This window comes from Pseudopipra pipra, chromosome 10 (genome assembly GCF_036250125.1).
Source record: "Pseudopipra pipra isolate bDixPip1 chromosome 10, bDixPip1.hap1, whole genome shotgun sequence".
NCBI classification, from domain to species: Eukaryota; Metazoa; Chordata; class Aves; order Passeriformes; family Pipridae; genus Pseudopipra; species Pseudopipra pipra.
This window is the reverse complement of record NC_087558.1, coordinates 13,767,781-13,788,898: the sequence shown is the minus strand read 5'-3', so window position 1 is coordinate 13,788,898 and position 21,118 is coordinate 13,767,781. Positions and strand designations below refer to the sequence as shown.

Genomic DNA, 21,118 nt, shown 5'->3' with positions numbered 1-21,118 from the left:
AAAAAAGAAAGAAAAAGGCATAAAATGCTCTAAATCCTCCTAGAAACCTTACAAGAAGTGTCACTGTGACTGGGGCTCATTGTGGCTGGGGGGGGGGGGAATTCTTCAAAAGAACACTTGCATCCTGCGAAACAACAACCCCTCGGGGCGGCGGGGAGCGGCAGCCCCTCGGGGTGGCCCCGCTGAAAACTGTCGCCAATGCTCAGACTGTTAGTGACCAACATCCCCAGTGTTAGTGACCCCAGAGCCGCACGCTGACCGTGCAGGAGCCAGGATGCCACTGCAGAGGTAACCGGGACACACACACACCCCAGAGGGACAGAGCTCCACTTGGGTGACGCTGGTCTCTGTTTTTACACTCTACACTTTGGTCAGTGCTTAAAGTATAATTCGTTTGAAGTCTGCGATCTGAAAAATGTTGTCCCAGAAATGAAGCCACAGAACTGTTTTGTTTTGTTCTTTTAATACAAATGCCAACCTAAAACGATTAACATTAAAAAAAGGTTAAAGACCAACAAAACCCCCCACGCATTAATACTTGATTGTACACCACATTAATAGTACATAGGTTTGGGGAAATTTTTTGTCAACTAATATGAAAACCAACAGAAAGCCAAGGCTGATTACACAGTGTTTTAGGAATGGCTCGGTATCATCAGTATACCAACACATATTTTAAAAGTGCACATTTGTAAAAATAACCATAGAAATGAAACGTTTATAAATATTTATTGTAAAAAAATCCAAATATTAAAAATAAATAGTATGTTCAAGCACACAACAGAACATTCCTTCATTACCAAACACGTGATGAAGAAAAATAAGGAATATAAGAAGTTTGGAAAGAGATACAGCATATCAACATTGTAAATGTTTTTTGTGAGAGCTACATTTTTCAGAGGCTTCTTCTCTGTACAGTTCACAAAGAATGTGCTAGATTTTCCCATAAATATGACAGGATCCAAAATTAATAACAATAATAATAATAATACCCACTCCACTGCAAATTGACTCGGTCTTTACCCAGGAAAGGTCCCATTAAATTAATGGATTGGCTTAGAATGGCAGGATTAGGCTCAGATCATTCTGTAACAACTAAAACAGAAGTACACTGGTGAGTTACAACTTCAAGAAATTCGTATTCTGAACAGAGTATTGCATGATCTCCAATGAGAAGCTACTAAATAAAACTTGATCAGCGAATCATTTCAGTACAACACCGTTATGTTTATAAAATGAAGATACAAAAGGGATGCAGTTCAACTATCCTTACACTCACAGACAATAAAACATGAGAACATATGGAAGCCATCACTTTGAATGCGTTAACAACTTCGATACATTGCACTATATACATGCTTGATAGGTATCTGGACCGTTAAAATTATCAAAGGTTTTACTCTTATGTCTACGGTCTCGTATTCACTCTACTGGAAAGAAAACATTCGTTGGTAACATAGTGGTGTTGCTGAAACCCAACATTTCTGCCTTCGCCCAAGATTCTCATTCTGTGCAGAGTGTGTGTAGGAATAATTTATTAGACAGAAAAGTTTGGAGGATGAAATACCAAAAAAATGGACATAATTTCAACTTTCGAACTGGAAGGTCATACAGATATCTATGGACGTTTGTACACAGACAGAGTTTCACGCAGACACAGCCACATATATCCAAATGTATGTCTATACACAGGATTCGATAGTTTGGTATTTTCTGCACCCTCTGGGCCCCTAAAGTTATCTTTAAAAGTTTGATTTTTATCTCTTTAGAAACGGTTTAAAGCTAACGGGCAGGGTGAGTTTGACAGAGAGGAGAACAAATCGCTGACAAAGAACCTTTTACGTTTCATCAGCGTTGTTAGGACGACGAGCAGGAATTTCTCAGATAATAACTCCCACTTCAAAGATTTCTCAGCTCAATAGAAATTGGACCATCCTTTTTATTCAACCACAAGGGCTGGCACTAAAGACGACTCAACTGTTTGAATTTTTTTTCCCCCGTGTTTATTTTTCCCCTATTCACTAGGGTACTTGGATAAAATAAACAACAAGACAATTACTGGAACATGGACTTCTAACTTTCCCGGGCCCATGGCCCAGCGCCCATGGCCCCGGCCATGCGGGTGTCAAGTTCCCCCGCACCGCGGAGCCTCCGCTCGGTGCCGCGAAGCGACAGCCGGGACGGGCGGGGTGTGAAGGGGGGCACGGGCAGCTCCCCCCTTGCCTCGCCCCGCTTTCCCGGGTCCTGGGGCACTTCCATGAGCACACCTACTCCCTGGGGCCAAGACAGCCCAAGGAGGGGGGTCTTTCAGTACCCATCCTATCTTCCCCTGCCGGGGGTGGAGGGGAAAAGAGAAGGAAGCAATTTTCAGGCTTTGTGGCCAGTTTTGCTGCGAGAAGCTGGTCAGAAAGGCTGAGGAGAGCGGGCGGGAGATCCCCCCGAGCCTGGGGGTCTGTCAGTCCCCTATTTTGGGGAGAAGGAGACCGGGGCTACAGCGACGGAAAGGAGCCTGCCTCGGGGGGAGGGCGAAGTCCAGCAAAGCCCAGCTCCGCCGAAGTGCATTAGGTGGAGGAAGTCTATCTCTAGCGGGGAGCAGATTGAGTGTATTAAGCTAGCATGAAACCAAAGGTCAGTGCAAATGTATCTTAATAGACTGTCTCAAATGGAGTGTGCCTCCTTTGAAGGCCGCTTGCTATTGCTCTCCTCATTACCATAGCGATCCTAACGTGGCATGCTGATGCACCATAAAACTCACACTTTCAACCCCAAAATCAGGCTCTTTGAACAACCCGAGCTTGATTAGACCTTTCTCCTTTTCTTTCCCCCCTTAAAAACCATTTCCTTGCCTTTAGAAACTCTCCCTCAAATCCCAAATGCATTCTCTGATCCTGGCAGAAAGCAGAAACAAAAGTGAGCTGAGGCGACGGTTCAAGCGGGCCTTTTCTTCCTGACAGTCTTATCCATTTTTATTATGGTCTGGAACAAGTGCCCTGTTCGCGTGGGTTTTGTTTACCGGAAATTAAATGAAAATGATTTAGTTCGCGTCAAACAAAAATATATACTTGTATACACAAGAAAAAGGCCCTGTTAGACGTAAATATTATGTCCTTAATGAAAAGACTGGACGGGCTCCAGACTTCGCCTTTCACTATTTAAGTATGACTTGCCTATTGCCATAGAAATCCTAACTTACCATGAAGATTCACCGTTGTGAAGAAATACTTCTTTGTGCGAGCTTGCTTTGATGTCTAAGGCAAAAGATTCAGGCTTTCAGCTGCGTCTGTCTAGATTACCTTGAGAGCAACGGGGTAGACATCTGTAACAAGCAAATGAAAAATTAAAGGTGATTAGCCTGCACATCCAAATACTTCTGTAAATAGAGAAATAAAGAAATAAACAGATATCAGGACATCATGGAAACATCCTCCCTGCTCACATCTGGTTTCTGCACCTCTCGATTTTCGTGACACAAGTTTCGGGGGCTGCAGAGGGGCACAACTCTCTCCTGTTTAGTCTCCTCTTTTGCACATTGCTCTCGCCTAGCTAATTCCCTACGTGTATTCCCGGTAGCGACATGCTGTTGTCAGTATTCGTGGTATTTCAATACAAAAGTTGTCGCGTTTGGGTGAGTGAAGAAGGGAACACCGACTTGCTGCCGTGGGAGGAAAATACAGATGGATCAGTAAGGAAACACTGGGCGTGGGGGTGTTTTTAGTCACTGACCAGCTATTAATTTTCCTGTAGCTTTTATATTTATAGATACCAATTTACCCGTGTGTATGTGCATGTGTGTGCAGTTGTACACACACAGTAACCCCAGTCACCTGGGTGCAGAGGTGATCTGTCAGACACAAGAGGATGCGGTTACAGCAGCCTTCTGTCTGTACTCCGCAAGCCATAGAAACCCCTTCCAGCAGCCCATGCTATTTATTTGCTTACACTATCTGCTATTCTTAAACAACATTAAAGTAATTAAACCGGCACCATTCAGTAGTTTCAAGCTACCCCAGTGGATAGGTTTGGTTATTTATTTTGGGTTTTGTTTGTTTGTTTATCCCCTCCCTTCTTTCTCTGAATCACTGTAGTGGACCCTGTAGGTTTGATACTCTGTGGCAGAATGGAGATGCTAAAGCCGCGCTGTGGGACCGGTTCGTTCTCATCGGGGCTACTCGCAGGGCAGATGCTCCGGAGCAGTGGCCCCGAGTCCCCGCGTTTCGGGGGGGCTGCCTGGCCCCCGCCCTGACAGTGACGTCAGAGAGCGGTCTCCCCCCACCCCGTTAGAACCCCCCCCAGGAGCTTCAGCGCCCACGGTTCAACAGGAACCACATTCTGGATGGGGACGGGCATGTTTAGGTATTAGAAGTCATTACCAGTGGGAGCTAAAATGGACAGTCAATCATCGCACCCCCCCCGGGCCTTTCTTTATTAGCGACTACTGGGTGTGGAGGGGGAGGAAATATATATATATGTGTTTATATACAGGAAGAAGGAAAAGTGAGGAGATTCTTTACAGAAACATCCATCGAACGGGTTAATTAATCAAAGAATTTAATGGATCCATTTTGTACAAATCGGTAACAATAGTTTATATATATATATATTTCTTAAAAAACACACTCTCACAGAAAATCGTGGGTGAACAGAACAGTGGCAGCACACAGTACTGTAGACAAGAAAAAATCTGTACAGCCAAAATCTGTATGAAATCACTTGGGAAGGGACGAGAAAGGAAAGGAAAGGAAAGGAAAGGAAATAGGAAGAAGGAAGAAGGAAAAAGGAAAAAGGAAAAAGGAAAAAGGAAAAAGGAAAAAGGAAAAAGGAAAAAGGAAAAAGGAAAAAGGAAAAAGGAAGGATGAAAAGAAAAAAGGAGAAGAAAGGTGAAAAGAAAAAAGGAGAAGAAAGGTGAAAAGAAAAAAGGAAAAGAGATGCAAATCGGTTGGCTTGTAAACAGACTGGAGCAAGGCGGCCAGAGAGGGTGTGTGTGGCACGGCGGGAGGAGGCGGCAGCGCCCCGGCCGAGGCGGGCGCAGCCCTCCCGTGTGCGCGGTGCCGGGGGCGCAGGCCGGGCCCCGCCGCCGGCCCACCCGCGCGTTCCGCAGCCCTGCTCTCCCTCCACCAAGCGCTTCTCGCCGCCGCTCCCGCTCGGCTCCCCCGTGCCCGGGGCGGCGCTCCTCGGCCCGGCCTGTCCCGCCACCGCCCACGGCGCGCCCTCAGCAGCGGGGCCGGGGCCCGGCGGGGGGGCGCGGCGGCGGGGAGGCGGCGGGGGGCGCGGGGGGGCCGCGGGGCCCCGCGCCTTGACACACGTACCATTCGCTCAGGTTGGCGGCGGGCTGCGCGGGCGCGGAGGGCTCAGCGTGGGAGCAGGAGGCGGGGGGCTCTCGGCCGGAGTCCGAGGAGGGGGACACCAAGGAGGGCGTGGAGGACTCGTAGCCGGAGCTGGGAGGAGGGGATTTGCAGTGCACTTTCATGTGTTTTCTCAGGGAGCTGGGGTGGGTGTAGGACTTGTCGCAGCCTCTCACTTTGCAGTTGTAGGGCTTGTCGCTGGTGTGGACATGCGAGTGCTTCTTCCTGTCGCTGCTGTTGGCGAAGCGCCTGTCACAGCCCTCGAATTCACATTTGAACGGCTTCTCCCCTGCAGGAGGCAATGGGCGAGCACAGCCATTAGCGGCGGCGGCAGGGCCGAGAGCGACGCATCCCGGCACCTCCCCAGCCCACAGCCTCCCGGACCCCTCTCTCCGGCCCTGGCACGGCTCCTCTCCCCGCGGAGGCTCCTCTCACTGGCCTTGCCCTTTCCCGCCGGCCCCGCCGAGCATCCCCCGGAGCCGCCGCTCCGTGCCCACCCCGCTGCGAGGCCAGCTCCGCACGTAGAGCACCCTGCCCGGCCAGCTTCTCTTTCCCTATCCCCTGCCCTGTGTGTCAACGTGGCGGTTTGTGCAAAAGACAAAGCTCCGAAACAAGGAAAACTTAAGAGGCCAAGTGCTCGTTCCGAGCAAATGTGTGCTGTCCCCGCGGACTCCGAAGTCCTGCAGAAAGAGCGGTCAGTGATTTATCCCTTCGAAGTTTTTTACGTTAAATACATTTCTCACAGTCCCCCAGGTGCAAGTGGAAATATTTTTCATAACCTGGCTGGATCACATTTCATCCACTTCTTACTTGCACTGATTACACTGCCATGGAAGATCCATATCCCCCTCCTTTTCCCCGCTCCCCGGCTTGCTGATACCGTGTGTACAGGCACAAAGTATTTCAGAAAGACATTGATTGTGGGGGCAAAACGATAAAGATTCATCAGAAGAATGATTAGGCCGGTGCACGGCACTGTCGCGAGGGTAGGATTCCCTTTTCTTTTGAACCTATAGTCATGGAAGGAATTGCATTCGGCATTAATCTGTCTGGTAATATGATAAGTAACGTTACGCATAACAGAAATACAATCATGTTGCTGGAGTACTGTGAAAGTTTAACCTCTAATCGTGTGGACCTGGCATGGTACACGATATACAAGAGATTTTCAAGTAAACGCGCCACAGCCAGCTTCAGGATGAAATGTTGACGGCATTATCGTCGTTGACAATAACAAACTGCAAAACCCTCTTGCCAAGGGTTACCCAGGTCCTGTACCAGCGAGTATGAAAATAACTTTCTGATCCCTCAAAAGCCAAAAAGTATCAGGAAGGAGAGGACTCCATAAAAATACATGGTCGAACCTTACCGTGAAGAGCAAACAAAGCCACTGTGTTCACCATCATGGCGTATGTGGTCAAAAGGACTTCCATTATTTGGGTTTGTGTGTTTGTTTTGGTTTGGGTTTTTAAAAAAATTCTTGGGTTGTGCGTTTGTGGTTTTTTTTTCCCTCTTAGTTTGTCATGATTAAATTTAGGAGGGACTCAGCCCACATCAGGTTCGGCTGCGAGCAGAGGCAAATAAAGGAAGGCATTCCAAATATTTCACATGAATGCACTTTATGCAAGGTGGGTGGGAAAAGCTCACGGCTCCTCGTTTAAAGTATGTCCTTTCCGCACTGTAATAATCAATGAGGAGCACTCACATCCTGCACCCTTAACACTTGCATAGAGGATGGGTAAATACCTGGCGTTGGAAGGAAGGGGGGGAAGAGGTTAAAAATAAGGTCTCTTACAAAACCATGCGGATTCTGTAACCAAATACTGTCGACGTACAGCGGTGCAAATGCATAGACACACGCCCGCATATAATCTAATTAGAGTTTCACGTAAGGAAACAATTTGACCTTCAGCATCTAAGTTGAGACAACAAATCAAGGATATTAGTGTAGTACAAGCAAGCAGTAAGTTAGGAGACCCCAGGGAAAGCCATCCTCATAAGCACTCCGCTTGTGCAAAGTGAGTTCCATTCAGGTAAAAGAGGGCTGCGGCGCACTGCGCTTTGCCGAGAGTTGAAAAATGTTCAACTTCGCTTAACCCCCTGAAAGAGCCACTGAAAGGTCCGTCCGTGCAGCCGGGTTTCAAGTGAGAAGAGGGCAGCATTTTCTCAGCTGCCCGGGTTGCATTCCCTGAACGCCTCAATAAAGAGGAGCCATCCGAGACATTTGCAAGTATTCCTTTCGCGAGAGCAGGTTTTCTTACGTGGAAATCCCTACCCGGCAGGGAGAGGAGATTGCACAGGTCGCGGCTGCCGCAGCCCGGGCAGCGAGCTGCAGCCACGCAGAAAGTTCCGCGGGCGATGGAGACGCGTAGGACCTGAACCGCCATTTTACCCCCACACTTGTAGCTGGGCAAAAGTGTTCAGTGAAATTCAGCTTGGAATTGGTGGCATAACCCCCCGTCTCCGGGAGTGGATTAAGGTATTTACCAACTTCTCCGGGTGAGTTGTGGTGGGGGGAAGCCGGAGGCGGTGGCCTCCGGGCTGAGGGCGAGGCGCGGGGCGACGGGGGCCGCAGGGAGGGAGCGGGGCTCCGTCCCACGGCTCGCACTATTGTTCCTGGCCCTCTGGGAAGGCGGCGAAGCGATCCCAGCCCGTCCTGCTAGTCCCGCTGCCGCCGCCTTAACGGCCTTATCCTCCAACCTGGAAAACTCGCATATCACCAGATATCCCTCTGCCTGCTCCCCAGCCTCGGAGAAATCAGAAGTCATTAATATTTAAGGAGGCAATAATTTTCCTGTTGAATCTAGAACTGTCTTCATGAATAATTCGTAGTGAGTTCTATTAGGGTTTCAGAAACATTGCTTTTTTGACAACTTCTGGGTGTTTAATAGAAACGGTGGAACCATAAAGGCCCCGCAGGAGTTTGCACAATACAGCAATTAATCACCGGGAAAGTTAAAGCCAAAAGTACAGAAACGCAGAATGGTGTTTAATAAACGCAAATCTCCGATCTCGGGTTGCCCTGAACCTGCGTCTCCGATGTAGGTCAGTTTTCCCAAGAATTTAACCATTTTCTGCTTCAGAGACTTCAAACAGTGAGGCCGTTAAAGAGCAGTAAAAGTTTGTTTACTTAAGAAAAACACTGTCATTAAGAGATGAGCTCTCCCGGTTAATGGCTGTACCTGTGCTGATCCAACAAGGAACTGGCTCGGATACAAATTACGTGACCCGGGGATACCCCTTTTTCCTCGAAAAAGGGGCCGAGAAGGCAGCCGAAGAACGCAACTGTGCTATCGTCCACCTCCTCCCCCACCTCCCGCCCTGCACACAGACTTGCTCCTCATAGAGCGATGGAAAAATAATGAGGTGACGAGTGACGGTCGCTGTAAAATCTCAGTGCTATGTTTAGAAGATAGCGATACGAAATTAGTGTATGTTCTGCATATTATATCACGTCGAGCTCTATCATAAAAAATGCGACTCTTGGAAGGTCAAGCCCTGCACCGAGCATGGGGGAAGGGGAGTTTTATGAACTGGAAGGCGAAAAAAATCGTTTGGCTGTAAGCAGATCTTACAATAGGATTATGTAGTTTCCCTCGCAGTGCATAAGGCTGTACAGAAGGGGGTGGGAGGTGGAAAACCCTACACTGGAACAGATTAAATTTTCCAAAAAGGGCTTATTTCTTATCTTCTTCTTCAGAGGGAAAAAAAAAAAAAAAAAAAAACCACACACAAAAAAAACACAAGCCAGTGCTACAGACTACAAACACCGGCTGCTAAACTAATTAATACAACTTCACAAGCTGCTCCTGGAAGTGTGAAAACTTTCTACGTGCAATTTCATTAATTATAAATGCTTTCCTGGCCGGAAGAGTTCAAACGTAGTTTTGCAAGATCGTCCAACGAGTTACTTTATTTTCTATTAACTAGAACTAACAGATGTTTCTGACACATGTCCCAATTTCACTTAACAGATCTGCAAATGACATTTCAAAATGTACAGGCCGAAACAATACCAGGGTTTCTTTCCTTTTCTTTCTTTTCTTTTTTCTTCCCCCCCCCATGAGAATCAGAACTTGCAGCTCCCCATATTCGCGAATGCAGAAAGTCGTTGGAAGGCAATGCTCATTAAAAATGTCAGTGTTATTCAGATCAAACATTTGAAACTCTCCCTGCCCAAAACAGAACTGTTGAACGAAAAGGTCGCAGCTGTGTTATTCTCACAATGTTCGAGCAGCAGCATCTCAGCGACATCAGTCAAAACTGACTAGACAAGTTGTAACTTCCATTGTTCACTTTTAATTTGTGAGCTTGCACAATGATTTCATTTTTTCCCCCGACTACTTTAAATCGGAAAAAAAAAAATCCTCGCCCGTGTGAATAAGCAGAAATAGTCGCTATATCACTCCATATTTACACACATCTACCCGCATAAACATTACAGCAGCCTCTCTGCACAACCAGAAAAAAATATGGACGAGAATTCTAAGATCTGCACTTGCTGTCCCCTTCCCCCCTCCTTCTCCCCCTTTTCCAAACGGTAAAGAAGAAAACAAATCGGAGAATTTATTTTCCAGAAGTGCTTGGCGTGCATTCAATAACAACTCAAAGGATACATTAAAAAAAAAAAAAAAGGCAAAACAGTACACTGAATAACAGAGAGAAAGAGAGTAAAGAGAGCTTTACATACTGACCTGTATGAGTTCTTTTGTGTATTTTGAGATTCTCTGATCTGGCAAACACTTTGCCACAGCCTGGGAAAGGGCAGGGGAAAGGTTTTTCACCTGTGTGGACTCTGATGTGATTTACAAGTTTATATTTGGCCTTGAAAGGTTTCCCTTCTCTTGGACACTCTTCCCAGAAACATATGTGATTGGACTGCTCGGGTCCTCCAACGTGTTCCACCGTGACATGAGTCACCAGCTCGTGCATCGTGCTGAAAGTTTTCGAGCATAATTTTTTAGGAGTCTGGTCCAACTCAATCCACTTACAGATGAGTTCCTGTTTGATGGGCTGCCTCATGTAACGAAAGAAGGCACCCGGGCCGTGGTGTGGAGCCAAGTTCACATTCAGGTTCATACCACCGTAGTTATGAAGTGAAGAAGCAGCAAAATGATCTGTCCTGGAGGCTGGTACTTGAGTGAAATGTTCAGACCTGGCGTACATTTCTCCAGGTAACCCCAGTCTGAGCTGTCCGTTTAGATGGCCACCTGGAGCTGCATGGGGAGGCTGCTCATGGAGTCCAGTGAACAGAGAGGGATTCCCAGCTTCTGAGTGGTGGTGGTGGTGACCATGGTGTCCGGGGTAGCTACCTGTTGTTGAGACAAACAGTCCGTGGTGAGAACTTGCAGGGGGCTGCTGCTCGGTCAGCCCTGGCATGAGTGGGGCCGGCAGGTCTCTGCGTATGAAGAAGTCCCTACCTGCTGCCAGAGCCTGGGCTGGGTGAGAGACGGGGTAAGGGGCTGATGGTGACTGCGCCGGGTCAAGCGCTCCCGTTTGACTAGAGACCACCTCGGCTTGGCCTGCCATATGATGATGATGATGATGATGATGATGATGATGGTGGTGGTGGTGGTGGAGCTGGTGGTGGGGATGAGGGGCAGGGCTGAGCTTAAGGGCCGCGGGGCGATGCTGAGGATGAGGATGGTGGCGGTGCCCCATGTGTTCTGGCCGGAGCGGCTGCGGCCCGAGGCGGCACTCGGCGGCGTGCTCCCCCGGCTGAATGGTGTGGGGGCGCCCGGCGAGGCCCGGGAAGCCTGTCATGCTCTGAGGGGGGTGGTGGTGGTGGCGAGGAGCCCCCGCCAAGTCTACTAATCTCAGTGCCGTTTTCCGCCTGGAGAGAGCAGCAGGGTCCATCACTGGGATCCCCAGAGCATCCACGCTCATTAGCTTCTAACGCTAAAAAGTCACCTGACAGCGGGAGGAGAGAGACACACAGAGAGGAGAGGGGCAAAAAACAACTTTTTTTCTTTTTTCCTTTCTCTCCCCCCCCCCCAAAAAAAAAAGTTTCCCAGTCCCGCTGCCCTGGCAGCGGGGGCGCACGGACGGCGCTGCCAGCAGGCGTGCTCGGGGGGGCTGTCGGGGCCGGGGAGGTTCCCCTGGCGCGGCCCGTCCTGCCCGGGGCCGCGGGAGCCCCTCACGGCGCGGCCGCAGCGTGCGGGCCGGGCCCGGCCCCGGCTCTTCCCCGCTCCCATTGGCCGCCGCCTCCGTGACGTCACCGGTGACAGGTCCCGCCGCCGCCTCGCAGGGTTATCGCTCCGAGCGGCGGGGGGTGCGCGTCGCGCATGCGCCGCCGCCGGGCGGCCCCTTCCCCCTGAGCGGCCCGGGGGTCTCTGTCCCGGGGCCGCCCCGGCCCGACCGCGCCGCTGCGGCCGCAGGAACAAAGCCACGCCGGGCGCGGGGAGCGCCCCGGCCTTCCCCCCGCGCCTCTGCCCGTTCCCGCTGCTCTGCCCCGAGGCGTGGGGTCGCCCCCGGCAGAGCCCTGCCAGCCCCCCGGGCCCGCACAGAGCAGCGCGAGTCGAGGCGGCCCTGCCGGAGCGATCGCGGTCCCGATCTCCCGGAGGGTCCCTGGCACTTGTTGCCAGCGCGGGGAGCGGGTCCTTCCCCGCAGAGCTCGCGGCTGGGGCCGTCCGCTCGCTGGCCGGGCATGTGCGGCCGGGAATCGGCTACCGCGCCGGTGCCGGAGCCCGGACAAAGGATCTCTGGGAGACCCCTCGCCCCCTTCCCCGCCTCTGGCAAGTTTTAGCAGTTATCTCGTTACTGGACGCCGGAGCAATGCGAGAAATCGTGATGTTCAGGCTGAATCTGAGTGTTTAACCCAGAAGAGGGAGTCTCTCTCCCTTTCCCTCTCTCTCACTTTCTCTCACGCACACTTACAGGGTAATTCTACGTAAAATCCCCATCCTTGGCTTGAAGGAAAAACATTGCCAAACATTTCTAACGGACTCGGTTCTGATGATTCTCACCTGAAAGGAATAACACGGTCTGCGGGGTTTGCGTGCTAGTAATGAAAGTGTAGGTTTGGGCTTCAGCTGGATACAATGAGGCCTTATAGGTTTAGAAAAGCTTAGGGCTTCAGCACAGAAGGAAGCATCTGCTTAAGTTTTTAAGAAGAGGATTGTGAACTTAAAAAAAGTAAATGAAACATGGGGAAAGACTCTTCTGCTCCAGGAAAGAGAAACACATCTCTAAATATCTACCCACCGTATTAGCACAGTACTCGGATCATGACATAAGAACAGCTCCCCTAATAACCTCTCAGTCTTATGAAATAAAACAACGATTAATTCTCTATCCACCGTGTCAAACTATAAGTACTTTAACACATTGATTTGCTGTTAACTTGCCAGTGGATACTTTACCAGATGCATGCCAGGTAAAGCTCCCAGTGTATAATTTTGCATTTCCGTAAGAATGTAACAGTTTTGGCAATTGATATTTTTTTTCCCATGTAGTAAAACAAGAAACGGTTTGGCAATATCAACCCAGCTACTTTCATAACAGAAGCTACCAGCCAATGATTGGAAACCATAAGATTAAAGAGTAGGACATACATAACCATATAGGGGATATTTTTTTCACAGCTTCACATACTCTGAGTTGGCTGTAATTTTGGCTCTGCTTGCATTTACCATATTTCCTCTGTAACACAAGGCTGATATGCAGGTAGGTAGCCATAGATACATCCTTGCGTGCATCTTTCTGAGTGGAGATGATGAAAAGTGACAAATGATGCAATTAGCTCTCCATCCTTACATAACATGTTTACGCAGGCAATTTAAACCACACACCATCCTCACAATATCTCAACTTTCTAGTCTACTTGCTCTACGAAATGGATTTGACAGTCCTATTCATGACCATCTCAATAGGAGTGCACGGAAGAGACAAACGTTAGGAAGTATGAATCTGTTACTTACAAACGTACTGAGAGTGGGAATCCCAAATAAAGCTGCTTTCCTCATACCTCTTTAAAACACTGCATCTCTACATACTTGTTATCCATCATTTGACACTTCTCAGTCAAGTGAGAAAACATCTGGAACAGTTTGTCAATTAAAAAAAAATGTCATAACCGGTTTGCCCTAAGTTCATTTCAAATGTTGTGATGATTTCTCGCCAGACACTCATGGCTCTCAGCTTGCCCCTCACTCAGGGATGTCTCTCACACCCTTTCTCAGGCAGTGCAAGAGAACCTGGCCCTCGGTGTCCCTCACTGTTAGGTGAGGTTGGTGTGAGCCCCGGTTGCGTGGGTGGGGGGAGTGGGGCGGAGGCCGCCACATGATTGCAGGAGGCGGAGAAACGGGGAAGAGGAGGGAAGCGGGCCCAGACCCGGCCGGGCTCCGCGCATCTCCCACACTGTTTTGAAAACTGCCTGTCTGTGCAGACCTTTGGCAGCTCGAGCTCATACTGCTGCCACTAGAGAGGTGACCGAGGTCTCCTGCTTCTTGGCAGCGGCCTGAGCCGTGATTGACCAGACACGCCGGGCTCTCGGCAAACTCTCAAATGTGTCAACATCAAGTTCTGCAGGGTCAATAAACTGGCAGCTTGATCCTGAGTACAAATTTTCCTGTTGCTGCTGTATCTGCGACCCCGTCTGCAGCCCCGCGCCCCAAAGCTCACCCATGCTGGATGGTTGCTCTAAAGAGGTGATATGTTGAACAGACGAGTCACGAGCGTTTCTCGTCCCTCCAGCCGTCTGCCCCTGCGTCCGACCCGGCTCTCTCGGGGGAGAGGCTGGCCGGACAACCGCCGGGAAAAGGCAGGAGCCCGCACGTCGGGGCTGTGCCCTGGGAGAGGGGCTGAGCTGTCTCCCTGCTTTCCGCCCTGCCATGCTGGACCCAGATCTCCACCTGCCCACATCTCGGAGGTGTGGGGCCGAGGCGGGCAGCCCCAACCCTTCGGCCTCTATCTGTACGCACCCCCGCTCGGCGCCGGGTTGCCGGGCCTGCGGCGTGAAAACGGCTGCACATCTCCTTGCTGGGAGGGAACAGCCCCACTTGCTCAACGGCTTTAACTTTGCCTTGGTTTTTGGTAGGAATCTACCTCCACATCAAGACTCTTCCTATTTCTAACAGAAGACAGAGCCAAATCCTGCTCTCCCTTATAATCGTGCTCAGTGCAAGGCACAGCTCCTGCCCACGGGAAACATCGGAGAGAGCAAAATCTGACCTTTACTCGCCCCATGTTCTCCCACTTCCGCCTTTGCAGAAACTTCCCCACGAGCCAGCTAGAAACCATCCAGCCTGTACTCTAGGGCTGGGATGGAACAGGACGCTCTGAACACTTCAGACAGGCATTCGGGGGGTTATCTTTAGGCTTCAACTCCCAAACGAGAGGAGGTGAGCAGATCAATCTGAAAAAACCCTAATCTTTACTGCGAGAAAGGAAAAAAACCCGAAGAACAGAAACAGAGAGGACAGAGAAGTCACTCTATGCAGTTCCTTATCCCCTAAACCCACACTGGGTAGGAAGGGATGAAGGAGGAAGACTCAGGACATGAGCCCGAGTCTCTGCCTGCCCCGGCAGAAGGCACTGCTGGTTAGTAAGAGGTGGTTCAAGAAAGGTTTTCAGCAAACCCATCCTCACCTCAGAGAGGAGAGGGTGCCTAGTAGCTGGAGAGCACACTCTGCCTTTGTTTTTATTCCCTCGTCCCATTCCTGCTTACGGGGAGTTCTTTACTTCAGGGTTCCCGGACAATGGGAAGCCACCTACCAGACAAGCAGCGGTTTGTGCCTAGGTTTGCCTCTCACATTTTGTGACCTAGAGCTACCCTAGGACAAGCAAATCATATGCTTATTTTAAATAGAATATTTCATTCAGGACCTCAAGATTAAGGTATTCCTGTCAGATAAGCTGTCAGTCACTAACTACTTAGACACCACATTGTGGAAGCCTGGTATCCCTGGTAAAGATGATACATATCATGTAAACCCCATCAACAAGATCAAAGTCTTCTTCTTTAATAGGATCCAATACATGTCAAACCTCATTCCAATCAAATCGTCCGTAAATGAATTCAAGATGAATATGTCATAGAATAATGTGACAGTGCAATCACATGGGGTCAGGGGTTGTTGTTTCAATGAGAGAGTCGTCAAATATTAATTCTAGAACCCGCAAATGAATAGGCATTGAGCAGGATTAGGCAGCTGCTGGTGGGGAGTTCTGTCGCTGATTTGTGTTTATGCAAGTACGTTAAACACTAAGCTGAAAAAAATAGTCTCCTTTGAACTGTAAAAAGGACATATTTTAACTTACTTGACTTTTCCAGGATGTTTCTGTAAAGTCGTTTTCTTTTCCTCATTACAAGGGGAGTCTTGTGCCTCATTTCCTGACTTTGTTCCTGTTTGGGGAGAGAGGTGGAAAGTTAAGAGCAAAACCATTTGTGTGTGATATGAAATGAGTAAGGCACTATATGTCTTGGGCATCATGCATTCAAAAAGAAAAGGAAAAAAAAAAAGCAGAAAAACATAAAACCAAACCAAAACACAAGTTAGGCAGTAAGAGGGGAAGAGAAGCTTTCTCCGAGGGGAAACTGGAGGCTGTCTCCTCAGCAAAGCAGCACATGTTTTATGGAGTCATGAAGTTTCCATGGCTGATTTAGGGAAAAAAAATATGAAAGGACATCTTTTCAGTTCTCCTTTGATCTGACATTCACCTTCTGGCAGGCTATTGTAAGGGAGGTTTTTTACCAACTCGACTATATTGTTTACAGATCCTTCCCTCCCGAAATTAAATTCCGGACTCTCTGCGAGCCTCCAACACAAGTTGTTGTCTCAGCAAGGATTAGTATAGTACCACCCTGGCACTTCTCCCTGCCTATAATTTTCAGCTTACTCTTTGCTCTCTGCAAGGCAGAGCACTGCCACTGCTGCAGGCAGAACTTTGCACAGCTTGCTTTGAGCGGCAGCAATAGCCCTGAGAGCAGATCTGGGGTTGGACGCAGTGTCCGAGTCTGAATTTTTACAGATATCTCTGAAATTCTCAGGCGTTGGTTTGTTTATTTTTAATACAGAAAAGCATGCTAGGGTCTAGAATCAGTTACTTCAAGTGCTATTATTGTTATTACTCTTGCTACTATTATTATAGGGAACTCCAGAGCTGAAAAACAAAAAACTATACTAAGACAAACACTTAATGATATTAATCATGAAACTTCATCATTGTATCACGGTCATACTCTATCATAAATAATTTGATGTCCTCAATATTTTCACTGTTGTGACAAAAATTACTGCCGAAATAAGAATAACTTTAGGAATCCCTTAGGAATTAAAATTCCTAGTCAAGTTTCATTCATCCTTGCACTTTTCTCGAGTCAGAGCAGCCAACACTGCCCCACTAGAGAGAGATTTGCAGGAGTTGAGCTTTATTGGTTAGGATAGGAGGCTGGAGGAGTGCTCAGTTCCCAAGCGTTCGCCAAAACTTGTTGAAACTGGACAAAAAAAAAAAAAGCTGCATTTAAGGTTTCAAATGGTTACCAGATGACAAAAAGGAAGGCAAAACAGTTGTGGATTTCAGAGTAAATATTGGCTAAAACTCTGGCTCCACCTCGCACGCTTTTCTCATCTGCAATGTGCCTTTGGCGGAGCAGGAGGGTGAGGATATCCCATTGCCCGAACTGGTCGGATCTCGGCCGGACCGAGCTCCGGGGCGTTAGTACCAGTGCGGGCTACCAGTTCCCCCCGGGTGTCGCGCTGGGGCTGGGGCTGCGATGGGACCCGCCCCTCCTCCCTCCCCCCCGCCCTTACCTAAACGCTCATTCCTACACCCGGCCGAAGGTGCGCCGGCAGAGCAGGGCTGGAGCAGCCGCTGCCCGCGGGATCCTGACGGCCCCGGGCGGGTGTGTGAGAGCCAGACCGAGTGGGCGGCAGCGGGGATGGCGTGTGCCCCGCCGCCACCGGCTTGTCACGCAACCTGTGCTTTCCGCGGCCGCGCAGGGCGGAGGGAGCGTTCACTGGGAAGGGCTCGGTGCAGAAATAAAGTTCCCTGTCTCCGGGTGGAGCAAGCCCCGAGCCTAGCCCGGCCAACGTGCTCCCCGCTCGGCCAGGGTCCCCGGGGCTGAGGGACCGTGCGTGACAAAAGAGTGGCAGGGCGTGGGGCCGGGGTGTCTCGGCGAGAAGTACACCCCGGTTCCCGTCGGTTCTGCACTGTGCCGGTGCCAGGGGCTGGCACACTCTTTTGGGCTTGGGTCAGAGGTCACCTTCAGAGGCATCGCCCAGGGCAGGGATTTGGGAGCATCCCCACTTCCACACTCGGCTGCAGACGCGGGACGGCCTCTCGGGGCCGGAACCAGAGTCTCAATCCCTCCATGGGCTCTGCTCGAAGCTGGCGGCAGCACCCAGTTCCCTGAGCAGACCCCCGGCTCTGCCCGCGGGGGGGCGGGTGGGGGTCGGAGGGGGCCGGCCGAGCTCCCGGGCTCCGTCCCTCCCGTACCCGCCTATAAAGAAGGGCGTGCTGTGCTGGAGCACCGGATCCCCCGGCGCGCCCCTGTGGCACCAGGCGCGGCAGTGGGCGAGGTCCTGGGCGGGGAGCGCGTCCCCCGGGACGCCTCCCCACGGGGCTCGCCATTGTCAGCGCTCCTCGCCCTCTGCCCGCCGCCCTGGGCCCCCGGCCCCGCCTGGGCGACCGCAAGACCCGTCCGGCCCCGCCACTTGCCCGTCCGAAGCGAGCCCGGCCGCTGGCGGGGCCGGGAGCGCCTCCGTCCCTCTCCGCGGACCCCGCTGCCCCCCACCGCAGACCACCGCACTCTGCATTGCTCGGACCGCCAGGCCAAGCTCTCGCCCTCTTTTGCATTCAGAGGGGCAGGCGCGTTTCCCAGCGTCCGGCGGAGGGTGCCGGACCCCCTCTCGATGGCTCCCGCGCTCTTGTCCCTCCGCCCGCCCCGCCCGCAGAGGTGCTGTCAGGACCCTGCCCCACGTGGGCGAGGGGCAGCCGTGCAGCTGCCCCCTCGCACCGCAGGGTTCCAAGCCCTTCCTCCCCAGGGTGTCCAAGCCTCCTCCCGCTGGGCCCCCCCGACGACAGGGAGCTCTCGTCCAGCCCTTGCGGCAGGCGGTGGGGGCCAGCCAGCTGCCCGCACTGCCCAGGCACCCCCTACTCCCAGGCACTTACCCCTGCGACCTGTTGAAGGTTTCCCCTCATTTCTGAACTGGCAAAAATAAAAGTGGGGGTGGAGGGGAAGGGAAAAGAAAGAAAGAATGAAAGAAGAAAACAATACTCCCCCCCACTAAGAACCCACCACCTCTTTGGCGCTTCCATCGAGGCGGTCATCCTTCATTTCTTCTTTTCTTGCTTTCTGGAAGCAGTTAGGGAATGTATGATGATGCAGAAATGAGCCGTCAGGATGATATTTTAATGGCTTATATGTCACGTTGGTGCATGTGGCTTTGAACTGGAGCAGCTTTCGTTTCCTGCAGAGAGCGCACCGCAAATCCCACTTGATAACTTCTACAACCCACAACATTTTTTTTTTTTATATTCACTCTTACATTGTATATTTAGATACGCTTCCTAAAAATACCTTCTCGTCTGCCTTCTCGTGTATTTTGTACCGACCTGGAATGATCACTGTTTTCCTCCTGCACTGGGAGGCAGGCTAGCACTGAACTACCTAACTTTCTAGCTCTCCTAATGCCATCGCCCAGAAGAGTTCACAACAACACTGACAACTCTGTCCTTCACTTAATTTTAGCACCAAATACAGAAAGCAGTGTAACACCCGCCTTAAGACCATGTGCACACCCAGGCGCTTCTAGAGCGGGTATACCTGTTGCTATAAGCCATTGCAATTCCATCAAATAGATTTGGTAGAATAAATGCAAACGTGTAGATTCAGCGCGGCATTATTCTAAATACTCCCCCACCAAACCCTGTAAAGCATCCCAAGATCCAATGAAAATTACATAATATATCTGCTTTGAAAGCTATCTCCATGCACCGAGCACAGACACACTGCATCTGCAGATAAACTGCAGTGAAACATTCCTTCAAGGCGTATCAAAGTTTATTTATTGTCGTTGTTTTTTGTTTGGGTTTTTTTTGTTGTTTTCTAGGCAATATGGCCATTTTGTACCTCTCGAAACGAGGCAATTCTCATCCGAAAAGGGTTCGCGCAGCTGCACTGCTGGTCCGACTCCCCAGTACCTGCGCTGCGGATTGCTTACCAGCGGCTTTAATTGGAGAGGATGAGTTTAAAGTTTCTTTGTTTGGCACTAGGAATTGGAGGGGCTCGGATTGAGCTGCGAAGGAGGCAAGTGAAGGGCTGAACAAAGGCGAAATGTAAGGAGTCTGACTCTTAGCGAGCTTTTGGTGTTTTCGTTACTAGAAAATAATTAGAGCTAATGAATATGCAGGCGACTGAGTAAATAAATAATTTGCCAGTTTTATATATGTACGCGCATGAGCACATACATAAGTGTATCTATGCATACTCACACAAAGATGTCTATATTTTTAAGTTTCATGAGTTTTGTTTTTTTTTTTAGCGCCGAAGCATCTTTTAAAATATTGTACAAATGTTGCTCAGCTTAATTGATTAAGCCACAAAGGCTTTCTGCTTTTAAATACCATACTTATACCTTTCAACAATCATTTTAATATATAGTCAATGGCTCTTTGTAGCGGGAACAAAAAAGAACTATCCACAGTTTTTCAATAGACTTTGAGCTGGGGAAAGACAGGTTAATCGAGGGTTGCATCTAGAAAACAACCAAGTGTTGTATGTTTGCACTGAATCCAAATGTCTGCATTTTTCTAACTAAATCAAAGGGAGTGTTATTTCTTTTTCTGCTCACTCATCTGAAGGTAAGTAAATTTTCTCTGGCGATCAAAAGCCTGGTCAGCAACAAAGACACCGCCTGCTTTTTCCACCGTCCTGGTGTGGCAAGTTGAGGAATTTCAATAACTGTGACAAGGGTGACTGATTTGTGAACTAGAAAAGGTTTGAATGTCAGAGAATTTACATTGCTCCTATCGAAGACTTTAAATTTTTTTTAAAGAAAAAAAAATAAAGAGAGAAGTATCCGGCAGTTTCATGCAGCAGAAGGAGAAATAATGTAGGTTTGTGAAATTTACAGTTTCACCTGAATAAAAGAGACTCCATAAAAGCGAGGGTGAGAGAAAATGAGAGTGAAAGAGAAAAGAGAAAGAAAATAACAAGAAAAGGAGGCAAAACGACCACGATAAAATTAGAAAGTTAAGAGTTCTCACCCACCTGCGTTTTGATGGGTGCAGAAAACAAGATTTATTTCAGAAACCTGATGGAGGGATAGAGTCAGCTACACAGAGAAATCACGCCTGGTGTTTAAAAATAAAATATAGTGCACCCAGCACCTACTCTCGGAGAGCTTCAGTTTTAAACAAGAGGAAAACACCTTCAAAAGACACGAGTCCCTACAGGGCTTCTCTTTCCAAAGCCTAAAAAGTTGCTCAGTGATCTCAAAAATTCTGGATCACGAAGAAATCATCATTACCTTCATTATCAGAGTGCTGGAGAGAGAGAGAGGGGGACAGAGAGAGGGAGAGAGGGGGAGAAAATAACCCTAATAATATTAATAGAAAAAAAATTTTTTTTGTCCCCTTAGCATACATACACACAAAAAGATGCGCTGGAAATATTTTAGGGGGGCGGGGGACCAAAAAAGAAAAAGGCAAAAAAAAAAAAAGGCAAAAAAGCAAAAAAAAAAAATCTTATATATTAAAAAAAAAAAAAAAAAAAAGAAAAGAAAAAAAAGTTGTTTCTGCCGCAGCCCCGTTTGTCAGAGCGGTGTCAGGGC

The 21,118-nt window shown here is 49.4% G+C and overlaps 1 protein-coding gene across 8 annotated transcripts; it reads right to left on the bottom strand.

Annotated features, from left to right (window-relative positions):
• Positions 1 to 444: 444 nt before the first annotated feature.
• ZIC4 (Zic family member 4) lies at positions 445 to 20,935 on the bottom strand. Of its 8 annotated transcripts, XM_064666358.1 has the most exons (6): positions 20,557 to 20,935; positions 18,583 to 18,754; positions 15,603 to 15,687; positions 10,037 to 10,654; positions 5,307 to 5,631; positions 445 to 3,316 (listed from the first exon to the last, which is right to left on the bottom strand). In XM_064666358.1, coding segments are annotated over exons 2-6 (1,068 nt in total). In that variant the 5' UTR covers positions 18,622 to 18,754; positions 20,557 to 20,935; the 3' UTR covers positions 445 to 3,315. The 8 variants fall into 8 exon arrangements, 7 of the variants coding, with proteins under 7 accessions (XP_064522428.1, XP_064522426.1, XP_064522429.1 ...); XM_064666356.1 differs by lacking the exon at positions 20,557 to 20,935 and having other exon boundaries at positions 18,583 to 19,817; XM_064666359.1 differs by lacking the exons at positions 18,583 to 18,754; positions 20,557 to 20,935 and adding an exon at positions 17,096 to 17,808.
• Positions 20,936 to 21,118: the final 183 nt, after the last annotated feature.